General features: G+C 40.9%; 2 protein-coding genes and 1 pseudogene across 30 annotated transcripts in view; 2 read left to right on the forward strand and 1 right to left on the reverse strand.

The window, feature by feature from the left end:
• The window catches only part of DNAJB4 (DnaJ heat shock protein family (Hsp40) member B4), a 50,434-nt gene extending 29,880 nt beyond the window's left edge, over positions 1 to 20,554 (reverse strand). Inside the window, exon 1 of one of the 2 annotated variants that reach the window (XM_084872188.1) lies at positions 20,532 to 20,554. The gene's annotated coding sequence lies outside the window, so the exon portion shown is untranslated. Of the gene's footprint in view, positions 1 to 20,329; positions 20,454 to 20,531 lie in introns of those variants that run through there. The other variant, XM_084872187.1, reaches the window with a different exon arrangement.
• LOC311616612 (high mobility group protein 20A-like) lies at positions 904 to 4,290 on the forward strand (annotated as a pseudogene). The gene has a single exon. The product of its transcript is annotated as a high mobility group protein 20A-like (transcript).
• A 265-nt stretch (positions 20,555 to 20,819) lies between the features above and the next one.
• FUBP1 (far upstream element binding protein 1) overlaps positions 20,820 to 21,094 on the forward strand; it is a 33,643-nt gene continuing 33,368 nt past the window's right edge. For 9 of the 27 annotated variants that reach the window (XM_084872165.1, XM_084872166.1, XM_084872150.1 and 6 more), the window contains exon 1: positions 20,831 to 21,052. In XM_084872165.1, the coding sequence (XP_084728291.1) occupies positions 20,933 to 21,052 (120 nt within the window). In that variant the 5' untranslated portion in view covers positions 20,831 to 20,932. Of the gene's footprint in view, positions 21,092 to 21,094 lie in introns of all 27 variants that reach the window. The other 18 variants (XR_014793953.1, XR_014793954.1, XR_014793955.1 and 15 more) reach the window with 7 other exon arrangements.

Consider the following 21,094-nt stretch of genomic DNA (forward strand, 5'->3'; position numbering starts at 1 on the left):
TAGATTTTGGCCCCTTCTCTGATTGAGTTCGACACCCCTAGTCTATATCATCTAAATTTCCCAGTACTTTATCACTATAGTTATATTAGTAATTCCCAAAGTGTTCAAGTTTTGATACAGTGTCATTGCTTGGTTTTATACTTTCCTGCACAAAGCATTGTAATAAAATGTACACATTTAATTTTATTAATTTAATGCTTTACAAAAGATTTAAAATGAAATTTTTGAAAATGTAAAAGTGCATGCCTTTTAAAAAATTAAAATAAAATTGATTTAAGACATTTATAAAAATTACTAGAGGCCCAGTGCACGGACTTGTGCACCAGTGGCATCCCTCGGCTTGGCCTGCTCCCTCTCACAATCCAGGACACCTCGGGGGATGCCAGAGAGCAGGTTTCAGCCTGATCCTCGCAGGCCAGGTTGAGGGACCCCACCAGTGCACAGGGCCTCTAGTATGCATATAAGCTCTTTGGTTAATCTCTTTGCTCCCTCCTCCCTTCTCTCAGATTCATCAGTCTGTTCCATGTTTCCATATCTATGGTTTCCGCTCCCGAGTTGAGCATCTGCCCCCTGGTGGTCAGTGCTTGTCATAGCTACCGGATAGTCACTTAGTCTTTTATAGATATACCGTAGATATATAGATATAAATATAGATATAGATATAGATATAGATATAGATATAGATATAGATATAGATATAGATATAGAGACAGATATAGAGATGGATATAGACATATAGAGGTAGAGATATATAGATATATAGATATAGGTATAGATTGGAGTTACTAGAGATACCCAGGTATCAGAAATACTTTATGCTTTTATTTTTTTAAAATATGTTTTTACTTATTTCAGAGAGAGGAAGGAGAGAGAAAAATCATCATTGATTGGCTTACCTCTTGCCCGCCCCCTTCTGAGGTTAGACCCCACAACTAGGGCATGTGCTCTAACCAGGAATCCAACTGTGGCATCTTGGTTCATGGATCCATGCTCAACCACTGAGCTACACTTGGCCTGGCAATATTTTATGTTTTTTTAAAAAAATCATTTTCTTTTTGGGAGCGTAGAATTCGTGTATTCTGAGGTGATATTAAAATGTATCCTGATAATATTTCGTTTTTCTCCTCACCGAAACAAGTTTAAGTGTTATTGCGATAACAGAAGTTGCCTGTGGGAAGGTGTTTAAGACCATAAGGTAAACAGAAAGAAAGGACATAATAATAAAGTACTGAGGAGGAATTTTTCTCAAGCTGTGAGATGCCAGAGAAGAGTGAATGAGATTAAGAGGGGCTCAGAGAATTGTCCTCTCTACAGGGGACTTTCTTTAGCTCTAGGCCCCTGTCTAGCCCTATCTTCAGCAGAGAGATGGAAACTTTGATGACTAGTTTCACCCTGCCTCCCCTTTATGCAGAAGGTGATGGCTCCAAGGAGAGCAGTGATCTGGCTGCAACCCGACTAACCAACCCAGAGAGATTCCATAAGGTAGTGGAGCCACATCATCCAGGGTTTGTGGAGGGTCTCTCCCAAGGTCAATGGCTTCAGACACAGCAGAAGGCATTGAACAGAGGCATGAAGATGAGCAGAGATGTAAATGAGGAGGGTGGTCCAAAGGAAGAAAGAGGAAGACACCTCTTTGAAACAGTGATACACCCAAACCCTCCCTTACAGGATATGTTCGGGTCATGAATAAGCATCAAGAACAGCTTTGAGCAAAGAGACCAGAAATCCCATTGCCAGAAATCGCATTAGGCAATGAATGTTAGGAAAAACCGCGCTACTCTGATGAAGCCGATAGAGATAAGGAGTGTTACATGAAGGAACTGGAGTAGTATTAGAAGACTGAGGCCTACAAGGTTTTCAGTAGGAAAACCCAGGACCATCAGAAAGGCAAATCTCAAAGGCAAGATGCAGCCAGACCGGCCACTCAGAATCATGAGAAAGAAACAAAAGAAACTGTCTGTTTTTGACATCCCTATATTTACAGAGGAATTCTTGAGCCACAGCAAAGCTCAGGAGGCAGAGCTTCACAAATCCAACATGGAGTTTGAAGGAGAAATGCAGCCCTGCGGAAGCACGTGGAGAGCGTGCGTACAGCAGTGGAGAAGCTGGAAGTGGATGCGATCCAGGAGCGAAGCCGCAACACTGTCTTACAACAGCACCTGGAGACCCTGCGGCAGGGGTTGACCAGCGGCTTTGCCAGCATGCCCTGACCTGGAAGTGGAGAGACACCTACACTGGACACCTTTGACTCATATGCGAACAGACTGCACAGTATTATTTTAGCTAATCCCCAAGACAATGAAAACCTCATTGCTGTGGTTGGAGAAGTTGTAAACAGAGTTGATCATTAAGGAATGGTGGGTGCTCACTGATATCACACTTCAAAAATAAGATGGCCTTAGATTTTATCAATACTACTAAAATCTTGGAATTACACTGAGTAAATATAAATGAGTTGGAGACTTGTAACAAATAAAAAGTAAAATGTAAGCTAATAAAGTAGCACTGTAACATCCTGCCCTTTTTTCTTACCCTCTTTTACAAGAAGTCACTAAAAAGATTACCATAGCGTTAGTGAATGTACAGTAAACTAATCTCATACTTCCCTAGCATTTTGGAATCAGTTAAAATAAAGAATTCTCTATGATACTTTTTCATATTTAATAAAGAGAGCCAAAAGAAATTACACAATTTCTAGGTCATTTTCTTTATCATCTCCTTTTTTAAAATTTTTTTATTTTAGACAGAGATGAAGAGAAATATCAATGTGAGAAACATCGACTGGTTGCCTCCCACTCACAAACCAACCAGGGATTGAACCCAAAACCTGGGTATTTGCCCTGACCAGGAATCAAATGATGACCTTTTTGGTGCATAGGACAACACTCAACCAACTAAGCCCCATACCAGCCGGGGCCTAGGTCATTTTAAATGGGTCTTGTAAATTGATATTTGATTATATATTTTGATTATGTTGAGAGATCACAGAATGTAGAGCAGTGTTGTCCAACAGAAATATAAAGCTACAAATGCAAGACACATATATAACTTAAACATTTCCAGAATCTACAATACATTTTAATAAAAGTAAAAAGAAAGGTGAAATTAATTTTAATAATGTATTTTATTTAACCCAAGATATTATCATTGCAACATGTAATGAATAAAAAATTATCAGGAAGCTATTTTACATTCTTGTTTTTATTCTAAATCTTCAGGAGCCAGTATGATTTTCACACTTCTTACTATATCTCAGTTCAGAGAGCCACATGTCAGGTTCTTAACAGCTTCATGTGGCTAGTGGCTACTATATTAGCCAGTATAGATGAAGAGGTTCCTTCTCATCATTAGTGCTGAAATCCAATTTTCAGAAACTTCAACCTATGAACTGTGTTTTAAAAGGTTGAGGAAGACTTAAATAATCATACCTCTATACTGTCCAGCTTGATTCACCACTCCTGGCCATAAATGACTTTGGCTGTTTCCCAAAATCAAATATACCCTGAAAGTACTCGATTCTCATTATTTGCCATAGTTATGTTCCATAAAGTTGCTGTGGAAGCTAAATTAGTGAATACTGAATCATTTTCCCTAAGGGAAATGCAGAGTTAAGTCAACTCATCAATAGATAACCTTGTTTTATGTGTGCTTATGCTTAACGGTACCTTAGTTACTGTAACATTGAACTCAAGATCAACAGCACTATAACTCATGCCTGAATAAAGCTTACTTAACACATGCATTCTCTCCTTAGGGTACATCACAGGCTTCCTATGCTTAAGAATACAATTTAGACAGCATTTCAGCACTACACTAAAATATTTCTTTAAATAGTGAAATCACCAACAAAGAACACAAAAATGCAAAAAATGTAAAAGAATACTTAATAATCTACAAAAACTTGTTTACAGTATGAGAACTGAAACAATAAAGCTAAGTAAGCACTGCCTTGTTGGACCCAGCTAAGATCATAGAACTCAAATTTATTTTGCCCATGCTCATGTCTGCAAAAAGAAAAAACAAAAACAAAAACAAAAAATCCTGCAGATCACCCCAACAGCTTGATTTCAGAGTTTCAATTAGATTTGAGGCTTAGTGGACAAACTCAAAAGTACAGAACTGGTAAATAATGAAGGATCAACTGTATAATGATATACTATTACTGATAATCTTCTAAATCAATTATGATGCTTAAAAATTATTTTTAAGCAAGAGCAAATTAATAAGTATACAGGCGTTAATGTCTTCAAAATAATATTTCTTTAGTATATATAAAGTGAATGGTCTGTGTATATAATTCTCTTCCCCAATCCACACTTAGTTTGCTTCTGCTTTTTTTTTTTTTAAAATTTATTTTATTGATACTTTACAGAGAGGAGGAAGGGAGAGAGATAGAGAGCTAGAAACATCGATGAGAGAGAAACACCGACCAGCTGCCTCTTGCACACCCCCTACCAGGAATGTGCCCACAACCAATGTACATGCCCTTGACCGGAATCGAACCTGGGACCTTTCAGTCCGCAGACCAACACTCTACCACTGAGCAAGACCGGTTTTGGCTGCTTCTGCTTTGAGACTCAGCCTCTAGTTGGCCAAATCTTACTCTGACCTTGAGTTCCCATATTTTTCCCAGTATCTCTATTCTATCACAACTACATAACTATCTGTTTGCTTATGCCTTGCACACTGGGAGATTGTAACCTCCCTGAGAGATCCTGTTTTTGTTTTTCTCTAGATTAGGGGTGTCGAACTCAATCAGAGAAGGGGCCAAAATCTAAAATCCAGCCTAAATCGCGGGCCGAATGGTTTACTGAACAGTCATAAACTGACAATGTCATAAACTGACAGTGGAGTGCAGTGATGACAGCGCGATGCGGGCCGCATTGCAAGGCTTGGCGGGCTGGATTTGGCCCGCGGGCCGTGTGTTTGACACATGTGCTCTAGATCTTATTTTCTAGTACAAGGCCTTATTTATAACATATTGCTGTTCAGTTAACTTTTAATGAGTGAAAATAATTCAATGACATGAGTAATTATGAGGACCTACATAAAATAACTATGAAATAAAAAGACAAATGGCTAAAGTAATCAAGAGATAGAATATATACAATTTGCCAACCAAATGCATGTGGAAATTTGAAAAAGTTTTAGAATGCTCTTGTTTCCAGATTGAACAAAAATGTATACAGTTCACCCTAGCTGATTTGGCTCACTGGATAGAGCGTTGGCCTGCAAACTGAAAGGTCCCAGGTTCGATTCCAGTCAAGGGCACATGCCCAGGTTGTGGGCTCGATCCCCAATGGAGGACTTGCAAAAGGCAGCCAATTCATGATTCTCTCTCATTGTGGATGTTTTCTATCTCTCCCTCCTTCTTTTTTCCTCTCCAAAATATATAAAAATATATTTTTAAAAAGGATATGCACAGTTGAAGTACTAGTGAAAATATCCTACATAATAAAAGGCTAATATGCAAATCAACCAAACAGCAGAACAACCAGTTTCTATGATATGCACTGACCACCAGGGGGCAGACGCTCAATTCAGAAGCTGCCCCCTGGTGATCAGGGTGCTACCACAGGGGGAGCGCTGCTCAGCCAGAAGCCAGGCTAACAGCTGGCGAGCACAGCGGCAGTGGCTGGGGGCTCTCCTGCCTCTGCAACAGCGCTAAGGATGTCTGACTGATGGCTTAGAATCAATAGGACTTCCTGATGAATCAGATGTGGGATATGAGAGAAATCAATAATGACTCCAAGGTTTTTCAGCTTCAGCAAACTGAAAAAACGAATTTGTTACTTACTAAAATAGGAAGACAGAAGAGCTGGAGGGGGAAATTGAACATATTAAGTGGAAGATGCCTATTAAACTTACAAACTGTAATGTCTCAGAGGCAATTAAATACATGAGTCTGGTTTACATAAAGCAGTCCAGAGGGAAGATTAAAAATTTGGAGTAAATATGATCTTTAAAACCATGAGGCAAAAGATTATACTAGAGTGAATGAAGATTAAAAAATAAATAAATAAATAAATAAATAAGTAAATAAATGCCCAAGGACAGAATTCTAAGGGTCACAAATGTAGTAGTAATAACTATTACCAAGAAAGTGGGGCCTCTCCCCTGGCTCCAGATAAATATTAATTATTCAAAACCAAAAATGATACTTGCTAGAGTAAGGCTGTGGAATTAGCTGAGTCCAATTGGTATCCAGAGAAAGAGGGTAGAAGAAAGAGAAGAAACTTTCCTCTTCCACTTTACAATCATGACTGCATAACACTGGGAACTGTGGCAACCATTATGCAATCATTAGGGGCAGAAAACCACATACTAAGGATGGCAGAGGATAAAGATTTTTTAAAAACAACAGCTCATATATTGAGCTGCTAAATCACACATGTCAAACACAAGGCCCGCGGGCCAAATCCGGCCCGCCAGGCCTTGCAATGTGGCCCGCACCGCGCTGTCATCACTGCACTCCGCTGCGTTCCATCACAATGACGCGCGGTGACATAGGAGGCTTGTGATCTCACCGCCGCCTCGCCGGCCGCTGTACTTGCTATCTATTAAGCATGCGCATAGATAACAAGTCACGCGAGATTCAGGAGGCGTGACCTATAGTCCGGCATCCGATGTGGTTGTGCGGGTGGCAGAGCAGAGGAGAGAGTGAGTGTGCGGGCATAAAAAATACACAGCAGAAGCTGCCAGTTCCTGGCATAAAGTGCAGGCATAAAAATCGCAACAGAATCTGCTATCTGTACCCAGCCAGGCATTTATTGACTGACTTTTTTTTTTTCCACTCCATCTGCCAAATCAAGCTATCCCTGTGCAGTTTTCAACTTTTTCCTTCTAACGCAGATTTCCAATAAACTACATCTTTTACTGCCAATATTGATCCCAAAATGTCCAGGAAAAGAAAAGTTGACGGTGAAGGCAGACAATTTAATGACAAATGGGAAAATGAATACATGTTTGTGCTTAGAGAGGGCAAACCAGTGTGTATATTGTGTTATGAGACAGTGTCGGTGATGAAAGAGTACAATATACGTCATCATTTTGACACCAAACATAATGTTAAGTATGGCAAATATACTTTGGAAGAAAAGCATAAAATTGTTAAAGAACTAAAAGGCAAACTACAATCACAGCAGCAAATGTTTACAAAGGCTACAGCGAAAAATGATGCTGCAGTGAAAGCAAGCTTTATAGTGGCTGAAGAAATTGCCCGTACTTCAAGGTGTTTTTCAGAGGGTGCCTTTTTGAAGCAATGCATGCTAAAAGTGTGTGAGCAAGTATGCCCAGACCAGATACAGAGTTTTCAAAATGTCAGTTTGTCAAGAAACACCATTGAAGATAGAGTTCAAGAACTCTCAGGAAATCTATCATCACAGCTGGCCGAACAGGCATGCAGTTATCTCGCTTTTTCACTTGCTATCGATGAAAGCACAGACAACACTGATACAGCGCAGCTGTCCATCTTTATACGTGCTACGAAGACCGACCTCTCTGTCACTGAGGAACTTTTGGATGTAGCTGCCATGCATGGGACGACGACTGGTAGAGATATATTTGAGGCTGTGGAGAAATCTATAAATAATTTTAAATTACCCTGGGAAAAGTTGGTGGGGCTAACTACCGATGGCGCACCTTCAATGTGCGGAGAAAAGAAAGGCTTGGTTGGACTAATGAAGGAAAGAATGCAAAAAAGTCACTGCCACACACCCTTGATTACTTATCATTGCATTATCCACCAAGAGGCTATGTGTGGAAAAGTTCTGGACATGAATGACATAATGACCACAGTCATTAAAACTATTAACTTTATACGGGCACGTGGCCTGAATCATCGCCAGTTCCAGCAGTTTTTACAGGAGGTGGGTGCAGAGCATGGAGACGTGCCATACCACACAGAAGTAAGATGGCTGAGCAAGAGCGCAGTCCTCAAAAGATTTTTTGAGCTCAGAGAACAAATTGCTCTTTTCATGGAAAGTAAAGGAAAGCCCTTGCCTGAACTGTCGGATCCCGCCTGGCTATGTGATTTTGCTATGATGTGTGACATATGCGAGCATCTCGCCCAACTGAATCTGAAGCTGCAGGGACGCAAACAAGTCATCACGAAGATGTCTGACATGATCACAGCATTCCAGCGTAAACTTCAACTATGGAAGTCCCAACTGGAACAGGACAATCTTGCCCACTTTCCCGTTTGTTTGAGTATCTCAACCACTATTTCTGGTACTTTTCCTTGCAGTTGGCTGGCTACCAAAGTTAGCCGTTTACTAAGTGAATTTGAGCGGCGCTTCTCTGACTTTAGAACACAGCACTCAGGCTTTGACATCTTTGCCAATTCTTTTACAGTTGATGTCAACAATGTGCCCCAGCACCTTCAGATGGAGATAATCGAGCTTCAGTCTGACAGTGGCCTGAAATCAAGGTTTCAGGATGTTGAAATTGAGGACTTCTACCCTCTACTGCCCCTTGACTCAATGCCAGAGCTCCGACTTCATGCTGCCCGTATTCTATCCATGTTCGGGAGCACCTATCTTTGTGAACAGATGTTTTCAATAATGAATCTGAACAAAAACAAGCACAGATCACGCATTACCGATGACAACCTCCATGCTGTTTTGCGGGTTGCTACAGCCCAAGAAATAAAACCGAACATTGACTCATTGATCCAGGGAAAACGGTGTCAGACATCTAGTCAGAAAACAAAACAATGAGCATTTTAGGTACATTCCAATATTACTGTTTTGCTTGATACCAATATTACTGTTTTGCTTGATAGCATGTGAGTTGGTTAACAGCACTGTTAAGGAAAAGATTGTTCCACTCATTTTAAATTCACATTTTTGGTTAACATTGTCAGTTTATGACTGTTCAGTAAACCATTCGGCCCGCGATTTAGGCTGGATTTTAGATTTTGGCCCCTACTCTGATTGAGTTCGACACCCCTATGCTAAATCAACCAGTCCTAGAGCTACTCTGGATCTCAATTTTTAGGTTATTTCATAAGAATTTTCATTACACACAGGCAATAGTATATGCTTACAATAATGTCATTTAATTTTTATTATAATGCTTAGAGTACCAAGGAACAAACTGAGACTCAAAAAAAAAAAAAAAAAAGTAAAACTTGAAGAAGTTAAATAACTTGCACTTATGCAGCAAATGGTGAATCAAAGCTCATCTAGCTCCAAAGTCTATTTCCAGTGATTAATAATAGTGGGTTTAAAAAAAAAAAAAAGAAGCAGCATGTTACTCCCTGGCCCTGCAGCCATTCACAACTATTGGCTTTTACCAGCAGGCATTACGGTAATGAGTTTGGGGGGCGGGGGGGGGGGGGGGGGGGGGAGGGGGAGAGTGGATACAGAAATGCTATGGATTTCTTGGCTTTAATTTTGTATCCTGCTACATTGCCAAATTCATTTATTAAGTCAATTAGTTTTTTAATGGAGTCTTTTGGGTTTTTATGTACAACATCATGTCATCTGCAAATAAGGATAACTTTACTTCTTTTCCAATTTGGATGCCTTTTATTTCCTCTTCTTGCCTAATTGCAATGGCTAGTACTTCCAGTACTATGTCAAACAGGAGTGGCGAAAGTGGGCATCCCTGTCTTGTTCCTGTTCTTAGAAAATGGAACTCCCATTTGACCCAGTAATCCCACTCCTAGGAATATATCCCAAGAAACTAGAAACACCAATCAGAAAGGATATATGCACCCCTATGTTCATAGCAGCCCAATCTACAATAGCTAGAATTTGGAAACAGCCTAGGTGCCCGTCAGCAGATGATTGGATCCAAAAACTATGGTACATCTACACAATGGAATACTATGCTGCCATAAAAAAGAAGGAATTCTCATCATTTGCAGCAACCTGGATGGAATTGGAGAACATCATGCTGAGTGAAATAAGCCAGTCAATGAAAGAGAAATACCACATGACCTCATTCATTTATGGATAATAAAGAACATTATAAACTGATGAACCAAAAGATAGATATAGAGACAGTAAAGCAACAAGTAGACTCTCAAATTACAGCAGGTAGGGTAGGGAGATCTGGGGGAGATAAGAGATCAACCGAAGGACTTGTATACATGCATATAAGTACAACCAATGGACACAAAACTCTGGGGAGGGGGGGGTATGTATTGGAGGGGAGGCAATGTTAAATTATGTACACAAATAATAAATGAATAAATATAATAATAATTTTCTAAAAAAGAGTGGATACAACCAAAAGACAAAGGAGAATGGGAACTGAGAATTCTTGAAGAGAATGGTAAAATTAGGCCAGGAAGTAACAGAGACTGAAAGAAAAGGGAAATGACCTAGCCCAGTGGTCAGCAAACTGCGGCTCATGAACCACATGCGGCTCTGGAGCTGCGGTTTGCAGCTCTGTTGACTAATGAGTTTGCCAACCACTGCTGTAAGGCATTACCCTTACACAGGAGTTTTGGCTTCAGGTTAAAGACATTAGTACATTATTAAAATGTTTTTTAAGTGTTTTTCCCTAAGGCAGTGGTTGGCAAACTCATTAGTCATCAGAGCAGCAAACCACGGCTCGCAAGTGTCAGCCTGCAGACTGAAGGGTCCCAGGTTCAGTTCCAGTCAAGGACACATACCCCAGGTTGCAGGCTCCTACCAGCCTGGGCCCTGGTCAGGGCTCATGCAGGAGGCAACCAATCAATGTGTTTCTCTCACATCAGTATTTCTGTCTTTCCCTCTTTCTTCCACTCTCTAAAAAAAAAAAAAAAATCAATGGAAAAATATCCTCAGGTGAGGATTAAAAAAAAGGGGTGGGGTGGGAGTATCAAAAGACTAGAAGAACAGAGTATATTAGTAAACTAGAGGCACAGTGCACAAGTTTGTACAAAATTCGTGCATGATCTAGGCTTGGCCAGTGATCAGGGCCAATTGGGGCCTTCCGGCTGCCAGCTGGGACCTGCCTTCATTCCACAACGCCCCCTGGTGGTCAGTGCACATCAAATGGTCGTTTCACCGACCTGTCAATTTGCATATTAGGGTTTTATTATATAGGATAAAAAATTAAGTAGAAGGTAGATATACTGATTATAAAAACCAAGATATTGTTGGTTCTAAAGATTCTTCCTCTATTTGTGCCCAAGGAGCAGAAAACCCCTTTCTGAAATGTAAACCAATCACTGCTGCTTCACAGAATATTCCATAAAATAAAAAACAATTAATTTTCTTACTTTTTTGGCTGACAGCAGCTGCCCTCGCACTACAACAAGACTAGTTTGAGCTGTCTTGTAAACATGGTGTGGGGAAGTGGGTTTTGTTTTGTTTTTTTAAAATATATTTTATTGATTTTTTACAGAGAGGAAGAGGGATAGAGAGTTAGAAACATCGATGAGAAACATCGACCAGCTGCCTCCTGCACATCCCCCACTGGGGATGTGCCCGCAACCAAGGTATATGCCCTTGACCAGAATCAAACCCAGGACCCCTGAGTCCACAGGCCAACGCTCTATCCACTGAGCCAAACCGGTTTCAGGGGGAAGTGGGTTTTTGATATCTAAATCCAGCCTATCACCAGGAATGCTCAGAGCCTACTCAAGAAGGCAAATAATCCTTTCTCCTAAAATTTACACGGTAAAATAAGATTGTTTTAGAGTAATAAATCTGACAGTAAAATAGATAAGTTTTCAGGCTAATTTAAATTGGCTACTTGAAATAAGCGAATATTCTAGAAAAACTAATTGCACTGGACAAAAGCTGTTCCTAAAGGGTTAACTAAAATTTTTATTGGTAGTTCATCTCAGGATAAAATCTCACAACAAGAAATGAACCTAAAGCAGTCATATTATAGTGCAAAAAAATAAAATTTAAAAGCTATCAAGACTACATTATAAAATTTTCAAAAGCATCCTAATATTTAAATTAAAAAAGTGGGAAAGTAGAGTATCATGTAAGGAAAAATATCCTGAAAGTAAATTAAATCTATAAAATTTGTACTTTAGAAAATTAATTGTAATGCTATCAGCAAGACACCCAGGAAAAACACACATGGTGTCAAAACAAGCCAGAAGAAAATCATTTGGGCAAAAAAATGAAAAAGGGTTCCAAGTCAAATGTATAGAAAATATTCCTTTATTAACTTTTGGTTGAGAATATGTTTGTATATTTTCAGAAAACAACTCCGAGACCATGTGGATTCTGGCAACAGAGAGGAATTGACAGGACTACTTCAACCATGAAGACAGAAGAGAAGCAGTCCAGAGATGGAAGACGCTGACGACACCTTGCCATAATAGCAGTCAGCAGCTGTGTATCACTGCAGGTGGCCCAGGACCAAACCATAGAGGGTTGGTCCTGCATTACCATTATTTGTCCACCATCCAGAACTGAAATATCATTGCTGACATGTACACATAATGAACTGTTTGACATTGAAATTGGGTCTCAAAAGAACTGTTGGCCCAGAAAGAAATTCACTACAGACTGATACATATGCCTTTCAAGCTTAACGATTATTGCTTGTTTCATTTTTGATTCTTATATTTCCAGTAGGACATGATCTCACTCATCTAGGGGAAATGGTGAACAACATAGACTGATGAACAAGAACAGACCCAGAGATAAGGAGCCATGGGTCAGACTGTTGGACCTTAAAGGGAGGGTGGGGATTAAAGGGGGAGATCAGCTAAAGGACTTACTTATGTGCATACATATGAGCCTAACCAGTGGCCAAGGACAAGAGGGGGTTGGGGCATGAGTGGGGAGGGTTGGGGGATTGGAATGGGGGGTTGAGGACAAATATGTGATACCTTAATCAATAGAGAAATTTTTTTTAAAAAATCTTGTTACGCCAAAACCGGTTTGGCTCAGTGGTAGAGCGTCGGTCTGCGGACTGAAAGGTTCGATTCCAGTCAAGGGCATGTACATTGGTTGCAGGCACATCCCAGTAGGGGGTGTGCAAGAGACAGCTGGCCGATGTTTCTCTCTCATCAACGTTTCTATCTCTCTCCAAAAAATCATAAAATATATATATATTTTTAAAATCTTGTTACTTTCAATGGCAGTTAAGCAATCTGAGTCACAATCTCCTGTGCCACAAAAATGAAATGGATTAGATGATCTTCAAGACATTTCAAAATCTTTTTTATAGTAATTTTTATTTTTTAATTAGTTGATATATAACATTTTATTAGTTTCCGGTATAAAACCCAGTGGTTAGACATTTATATAACTTACAAACTGATCACTCTAATAAATATACTATCCATCTGACACCACACATAGTTGATATTATTGACCATACTTCCTATGCTATACTTTACCCACATGCTTATAACCAGTGTTTTGAATTCTGCATCTAGTAGATTGCTGGTTTCTATTTTTTTTTTAGTTATTTTTCTGGAGTTTTATTTTGTTGTTTCACCTGGGACATGTTTTTTTGTCTCCTCATTTTGGCTACCTCCCTGTGTTTATTTCTATCTAACAAGCAAAGCTGCTCTGTCAGTCAGTCTTGGTAGAGGGGCCTTATGTGGTAGATATCCTGTAGGGTGTACTGGTGCAGCCTGTTGGTCACCTGATCTGGACACTCAGGTGCACCCCTCGTGTGGGCTGAGTGCACTCTCCTGTAGTAGTTGAGCCTGTTTGCTGTTGGCACATCAATGAGATTTACGCCCAGCCCAATTGATTTGAAGGATTGGCTGAGACCACAGCACAGCAGTGAAGTGGGAAATGCTTTAGCAAGGCTCTGGTGCCGCATGAATGTGCTGCTGGAGGAGGTGGTTGGGTGATATTCTGGAGTGGTCTGAAGCTGTCCACTGGGTGCAATGGCTCTGGGTCCCCCCAGGAGGTGCAGGCCAAGATCAACCACATATGTCCTGCCTGGAACATAAGCTACAAAGCAATCTTAAGTGGCTGCTACTTGTGCTCTGTTTATAGGTGCCTGGGAGAAACCAAGCTGCAAACCAAGGCCAGCTACCACTAATGCCTAACTTTGGGTCATTTAGCAAGATATGCAAGGCATGCCAAGATCAGATGCTGCTTGTTAGGGGTTTGAGAAAGTTTAGGAAAGTCCACAGCTTGGGTCAAGACAGGCCAATTTTATTTAAAAGCCACTGGAAGGGTATTGGGTAGTTCCTCAAGTTGCTTGTGTTGGTGTCTCAGGAAATCACCACTGTTGGGGCTAGGCTCAACAATGAAAGTGGTATTTGCCAGCACTTCTGTTTTGGAGAAAGCTGCCCCTTCAGCCCTCAGTTTCTCCCTGTCTGTTCCTGGTGCCTTTTGAACTGCTGCTCCAGTGCTGGAGCTCAGAGTGAGTCCAAGTAGGTCCATGCACGAGCTTTTTTTTTTTTTTTTTTTACATATTTTATTGATTTTTACAGAAAGGGAGAGGGATGGAGTTAAAAACATCGATGAGAAACATTGATCAGCTGTCTCCTGCACACACCCCACTGGGACGTGCCAGCAACCAAGGTTGACCTGAATCGAACCTGGGACCCTTCAGTCCGCAGCCCAACGCTCTATCCGTTGAGCCAAACCGGTTAGGGCAACGAGCTCTTTAAGTGCCTGTCTGGCACTCCAGCAGCCCTCTAGCTCACTCTGCCATAATCCCCACTCGTTTCCACAGCCGAGAGTATGAGGACTTCTCTTCCCAGCAATGGAATCCTGGGCTGGGGAGCCTGGTGTGGGATTGAGACCCCCATAGCTCCACAGGCAGGATCACTGCAGCTGAGATATCCCTCTCGATTTTTAACTGCCACATGTGTGTGGGACCAACACGTTCAGTGCCTCCATCCCTCCCACCAGTCTCCATGTGGCTTCTTTATATCCTTAGTTGTGAGACTTCTGTTCGCCTAGGTTTTAGGCTGTTCTGAATGATGGCTGCTCTGCAGTTTAGATGTCATTTTGATGTGGCTGGGAGAGGATGTGAGTACCGCATTTACCTGCTCTGCCTTCTTGACCAGAAACCTCCAAGTCTGCTATTCTGGGGAAACGTGTACGTGAAGCTACTCTTCAGTGCCATGTAGCGTCAGGGGCCCCCAATATTCATAATGATATACACTCAACATTTGTAAATCTCTAGGTTTATAGGACAGTTTTAGTATGATAAAAATGAATTCAATTTCATATTTTTAAGCATTTATCAACATAAAGGCACTAAGCCATACTGAGCAAACCAAATGAGATCCAGTCCTTGACCAGCCCTCTCTTATACAGAAGGGAAAGTGGAGAGAACAAGATCTCTATATTCAGAATATTTACTACAGTCTAGCTGGGGAAACAAAATTTAATTCTGTAAACATTTATTAAATTTTTTGCAGAAAAGGGCGATTTTCAAACTTAGATAAGCATAAGAATCAACTATGATGTTATTTTTTAAAATATGTTTTATTGATTTTTTACAGAGAGGTAGAGGGATATAATTAGAAACATCGATGAGAAACATCAATCAGCTGCCTCCTGCACACCTCCTACTGGGGATGTGCCCGCAACCAAGGTACATGCCCTTGACCAGAATCGAACCTGGGACCTTTTAGTCCGAAAGCCGATGCTCTATCCACTGAGCCAAACCGGTTATAACTGATGTTATTTTTTTTTTTTTTTAAAGCCTCTAATGAAGCGTGTGTTGATAGGGAAAATAAGAAAAGTAGATGTTCTTGCTCTGGCCAGTGTGGGTCAATTGGTTGGAGTGGCATCCTGTATACTGAAAGGTTGTGGGTTCCACTTCTAGTCAGGACACATATCTAGGTTATGAGTTAAATCGGGGTGTGTATGAAAGGCAACCAATTAATGTTCTCTCTCGTATCAATGTTTCCCTCTCCCTTCTCCTCTAAAATATGCTTAGCCTCAGCTAAGAATTAAGAACAAAAATGTAGAAGTCCAAAAACATGATTCTCCAGATGAGGCCAAGTATCCACATTTTTAAAAAACACCAAAGATGCTCCTGGAGGCCTTTATTTAAGAAACACTGCCCTAGCCCAGCTGGCGTGGCTCAGTGTTTGAGTGTAGACCTATGAACCAGGAGGTCAGTTTGATTCTGGTCAGGGCACATTCCCAGGTTGTGGGCTCAATCCCGAGTGGGGGGAATGCAGGAGGCAGCCAACTAATAATTCTCTCTCATAATTGATGTTTTGATCTCTCTCTCCCTCTCCTTTCCTCTCTGAAATCAATAAATGTTGTTTAAAAATAAAATTTCCGCCGAAACTGGTTTGGCTCAGTGGATAGAGTGTCGGCCTGTGGACTGAAAGGTCCCAGGTTTGATTCCGGTCAAGGGCATGTACCTTGGTTGCGGGCACATCCCCAGGAGGGTGTGTGCAAGAGGCAGCTGATCCATGTTTCTCTTTCATCGATATTTCTAACTCTCTATCCCTCTCTCTTCCTCTCTGTAAAAAATAAATAAAATATATATTAAAATAAATAAATAAATAAAATAAAATTTCCCTAGCCTAGAACAAAAGTTGATTTGGTTCAAAAAATAGAAAATGTGGACATTTACACTATAGAATACTATGCAGATATAAAAAAGAGGGACCTCTTAAGACTTTGGGACAGCTTGGATGGACCTGGAAATTATTTTGCTATGTGAAATAAGCCAAACTAAGACAAGTATCACATGATCTCATTTTTTTTGTGGAATCTAATGGACAAAATGAATTGACCAAAATAAGATCCAAAGCATGAGGCATAGACTAACATACCTTGATGTGGGGTTGGGGAGATGAGAAGAGATAAACCGAAGAACTTATATAATTATATGCATAGCCCATGGACATGAGCAATAGGGCAGTGAAGATATGGGGGTGGGTAGAAGCTGGGAAGAGGTTGAGAAGGGGGAGAAAAAGGGAGATATCTGTAATACTATCAACAATAAAAAATATTTTTTTTAAAAAGTATGGCACCCCCCAAAATATTTGACCTCCCATTAATAATACACAAGACATGTCTCTTAACAACCATCCTCTAGCCACATTAGACTCAGAGGATTACAGTATACTGTGATGGGATTTTAATTAAGCCCCTTATTGATAAAAAATGTATTTAATTGGATTTGAAATAAAATTTTTTTTTAAATGTTTCTAGACCTCAAGGCCTCAAGATTATGTATATGCCTGTAACAACAGAACAAACTTTATAAAAAATAATGCTCCCTGCTAGACTTCTATAAGCTCAAAAATACTGACTTTTGCTTCATTCTGAGGATGAAATATGGGATACCAATTTCTGCGATAACAGTGTGACTATAATTCAGCTGAATATTAGCCAACTTATAAAAAGCACAATAAACTAATTTTAGGTCAGTTATGCATCCACAATTAAGAGAATTTGCACTACAAAGGGGAATAAAGTTAGTCAACAAAAGTCTGATATCATCAGTTTTCATGAAAGTATCTAAAATAATCAGCAAAGTACAAATGGCTTTGAGACTGACTGGACTCAGAACAAACACACAAGTAGCCTAGTCAAGTCACTGGTTATAGTCTTCCCAAAACTAAGATTTGAACATAGCTGTTTAACCCAAAAAATTTACAGATGCAAAGTACCATGCATTATCCTTTCCAGTCCTTATGATATACCAGAAGCCAAATTGTATGTTTAATAATATCGATACTAATTTTGATTTGCATCACACTTTACAGCTTCTGAAATGCTCAGAATTCTCATTCTAGGATAGCAAAGTAGGTCATACTTAGTATGTAGATATCTGAGCAGAGTCTAAGTCACTTGCGCAATGTCACAAAACCAACTAAAATGTAGAGGCAGATTTTTTCAATATTCGTTCATTCAACAAATAGCTAGAATGCTAAGACTTTGTTTTACGGCCTAGTCAACGGTAGATACATAAAAGTGGAAGAGAGACAATAAACAAGTAAACATACAGACCATAAGATTTTAGATAAACGCTTTAATTTTTGATAAATTTAGGTAAGTTTTAAATAAGTGCTATAAAGAGAATATGGATAGTGGTGTAGAATGGCACAACCAGAGGTCAGATGTTCTAAGGTTACGTATGAACTAAGGCCCGAAGGAGGATGACAAACCACCCATGTGAAGGTCTACAAAGGCATCCCAGGCAGAGGCAAATGTAAGCATAAAGCCCCAGAGGCAGGAAAGATCATGAACACGGTGACCAGACAGCTGAAGGGGAGGAAGAGGGAGGAGAATAATGAGGGAAGAGGGTACAGAGACAGTGGACTGGTTATATAGAGCCCTTAGACCACTCACTCCAGGAGGTAAAATTCAAAGTGAAATTGGAGACAGAGGTGGGATGATCTGATTTTCCTTTTAAAGAGATCATCCACACTGCCAAAAGAAGAAACAACTGTAATACAATCCTCTAGCAACAACCCCTTGAGATTCAAAAGTACCAATAACAGTCTATTCCTTCGAGAACATTCCCGGAGAGTGGATGCATGGGTACTTGTTACCTTTGAGACTTTACATGAGTATCATGCACTTTTCTGTACAAATCGTACGGATGTAAGGGTGGAAGCTGAAAAACCACCAGAACGTTTCTGTAACAGTCGGGTGTGAGGTGATGGTTCCTTGGGAGTAGGGAAGTGAAAAGTAATTTGTAACATACATAGTTCAGAAGTATGGTAAGGAAGTCTTCCTGATGGATCCAGGCAGGGGCAGGAATCAAGGCTAACCAGTGGTTCTCAACAGGGGATGGTTTTGCCTTCCCAGGGGACATTTGTATTGTCTGAAGACAAGTTGTCACAATTGGTGGTGGTGGGGATGGAGGGGGGGGGGGGGTGACAGGCTACTGGCCTTTAAGGGTGAAGGCCAAGAACGCTAACATACTATAATGCACAGTATTACTGCAAAACAAACTTACTTGGCTAAAAAGTGTTACAGTGCTGAAGTTGAGAAATCATGATCTACCAGGGGTCTTCAAACTATGGCCCGCGGGCCACATGCGGCCCGCAGAGGAGTCTGATCCGGCCCGCCAGGTTTTTTGGGCAGTGAGCGCAGCCGAGGTGTTATAGTAGGAATTAGTAGTTCATATAGTCCGGCCCTCCAGCTCTCTGAGGGACCGTGATCTGGCCCCCACTTTAAAAAGTTTGAGGACACCTGATAGACTGATTCCAACTGATTCCCATCACAGAATATCCATATTTCTAGAATCTATTACATTAAAAAAAAAAAAAAAACACACACACCCTAAAACCTAGAAATGTCATTTCTTATTTTCATTATTTAGAGACAAGTAAAATTATTGTATACATGAAATCAAGTTTGTTTAGAGATCAATTAAATCACTGTGATTAACTCTATGTTGATCAGGTCTGATAAGTTTAACAAAATATAAAAAATCAATTGCTGATTAATAAATGCCATTTGTTGAACACTTTCTCAAAATGCAAGTAGAAAACTTCTATTTGGCAACACTGCCCAACACTGCTTTTAATTTTTCTTTCTACCAGCTGGTTTAATCTGTAGTCCAATGCATCCAGTACTTCTCCAAATAAAAATTCCTCCCAAATCTAAAGAGACGGCTACAAACGCTGGAAAGATAATCAGAACTATAACTGGGTAAGATGGGAAGAAAATGATAACCCACTTGTATGTATGTGCATCTATCTGTTTAGTTATCTTATTTTGGGCCTTTGGCACATTAGTTTTAGATACCAGAAGACTGCAGCAAGCATTTCTCTCAATTACTCTAAGACCAGCAATAGGAAAGACACTTTATAGACCTAATTAACAAAAGATAAAATGCCAAAGTTGGTAAAATTCATTTTACCTCCTTCTTTGCTACCTAAAAGGAGAGGATCTGGAAAAAGCCATTGGAATCCTCTCCCACAGCATCCACCACGTCTGGACCTGCTATTTTAACGCAAGAAATTATGTGCCACCACGTTATACTGGGAAAGGTCTGAAGAGCTGAAATGATTTGGTGACTGAAGTAGATTAACAGAAAATAAGGAAGCAATGATCTGGTCCTAAAATGACAGAACATTACCTTCCACAAGGTGGGGCTGGGTGGGGGGAAAACTACTAAGAAGCTACAAAGTCACTTTTGGGATTAAGAAAAGGAAGTTGTTCTTAATTACAAGGATCTCAATGAAATTGGTCCTGGACACACAGAATCCTAGGTAACTAAATCTGGCTGAAACTGAGTTTTAGGAGCAATTTACGTTTTTTAAAAGATAAAAAGGAGCGGGGGGGGGGGGGGGGAAGCAGTCATATTATCACAGCCTCATCCACATTATTTACCCAAATCATCTCACGTGGTAACAAGCCTGAATTCACCCCCACTTGTGATAAAACTAAAAAAAAAAACAAAAAAAAACCTAAAAAAAAAAAAAACCCTAACCAACTAGAAGTAAAATACAAGGGCGCTTTACTACCCTGAAAATCATGCCGCGTTCCCGCTAGACGTTTCCGGGAGCAGCATCACCTCGCGGCGACCCGGGAGCGCTCTTCCCAGGCGGCCTCCCGGCGGCAGGGACCTCAGGACCCGGCAGCGTCGTCTTTACGCTCGTGACGTCACCCGCCCCCCTATGAAGACGCAGAATTGCCCCCCCCAACGTAAAATTCACCAAAACTAACTCCCTCAGGCAGCGGCCGTTAGGAAGCTTTCCTTCAGGCTTTCAGGAACTCGGCCCTAGGTCGACCTCACCCTCTCTAACGGGGCAGCCACACCGCCTCCACACAGGAATGCGCGAGAGCGGCGCCCTCACAAACCACATTCTCGCAAGATCTTAAACTCAATTCTCGCGACATCTTCCGGCGTGCCTGTCCCTTCCCCCTTTTTTCTTAAGCCACACCTCTACACAGCTATTTGCTGGGAAACATCGCGAGATTTGCTGCTTTCAATCCCCGCCCCTTTACGGCACGATGGTCGCACAAGAATGTGATAGAGGCTACGCGGCCGCCATTTTCTCCCTTTCTTAGCAGTTGGCTGGTAGGAGGTCTCTGTGGAGAGCGATAGCGGCCACAGTAGGTTAGAGATGGCAGACTATTCAACAGTCCCTCCGCCCTCCTCTGGCTCAGCCGGCGGCGGAGGCGGCGGCGGCGGCGGCGGAGGCGTGAACGATGCTTTCAAAGATGCGCTGCAGAGAGCCCGGCAGGTAAGCCGGGGCCGCGCGGCGGGATCCCGACGACTCACGGTA

This window comes from Pipistrellus hanaki (genome assembly GCF_964339955.1).
Source record: "Pipistrellus hanaki genome assembly, chromosome: 2".
Classification (NCBI taxonomy): Eukaryota; Metazoa; Chordata; class Mammalia; order Chiroptera; family Vespertilionidae; genus Pipistrellus; species Pipistrellus hanaki.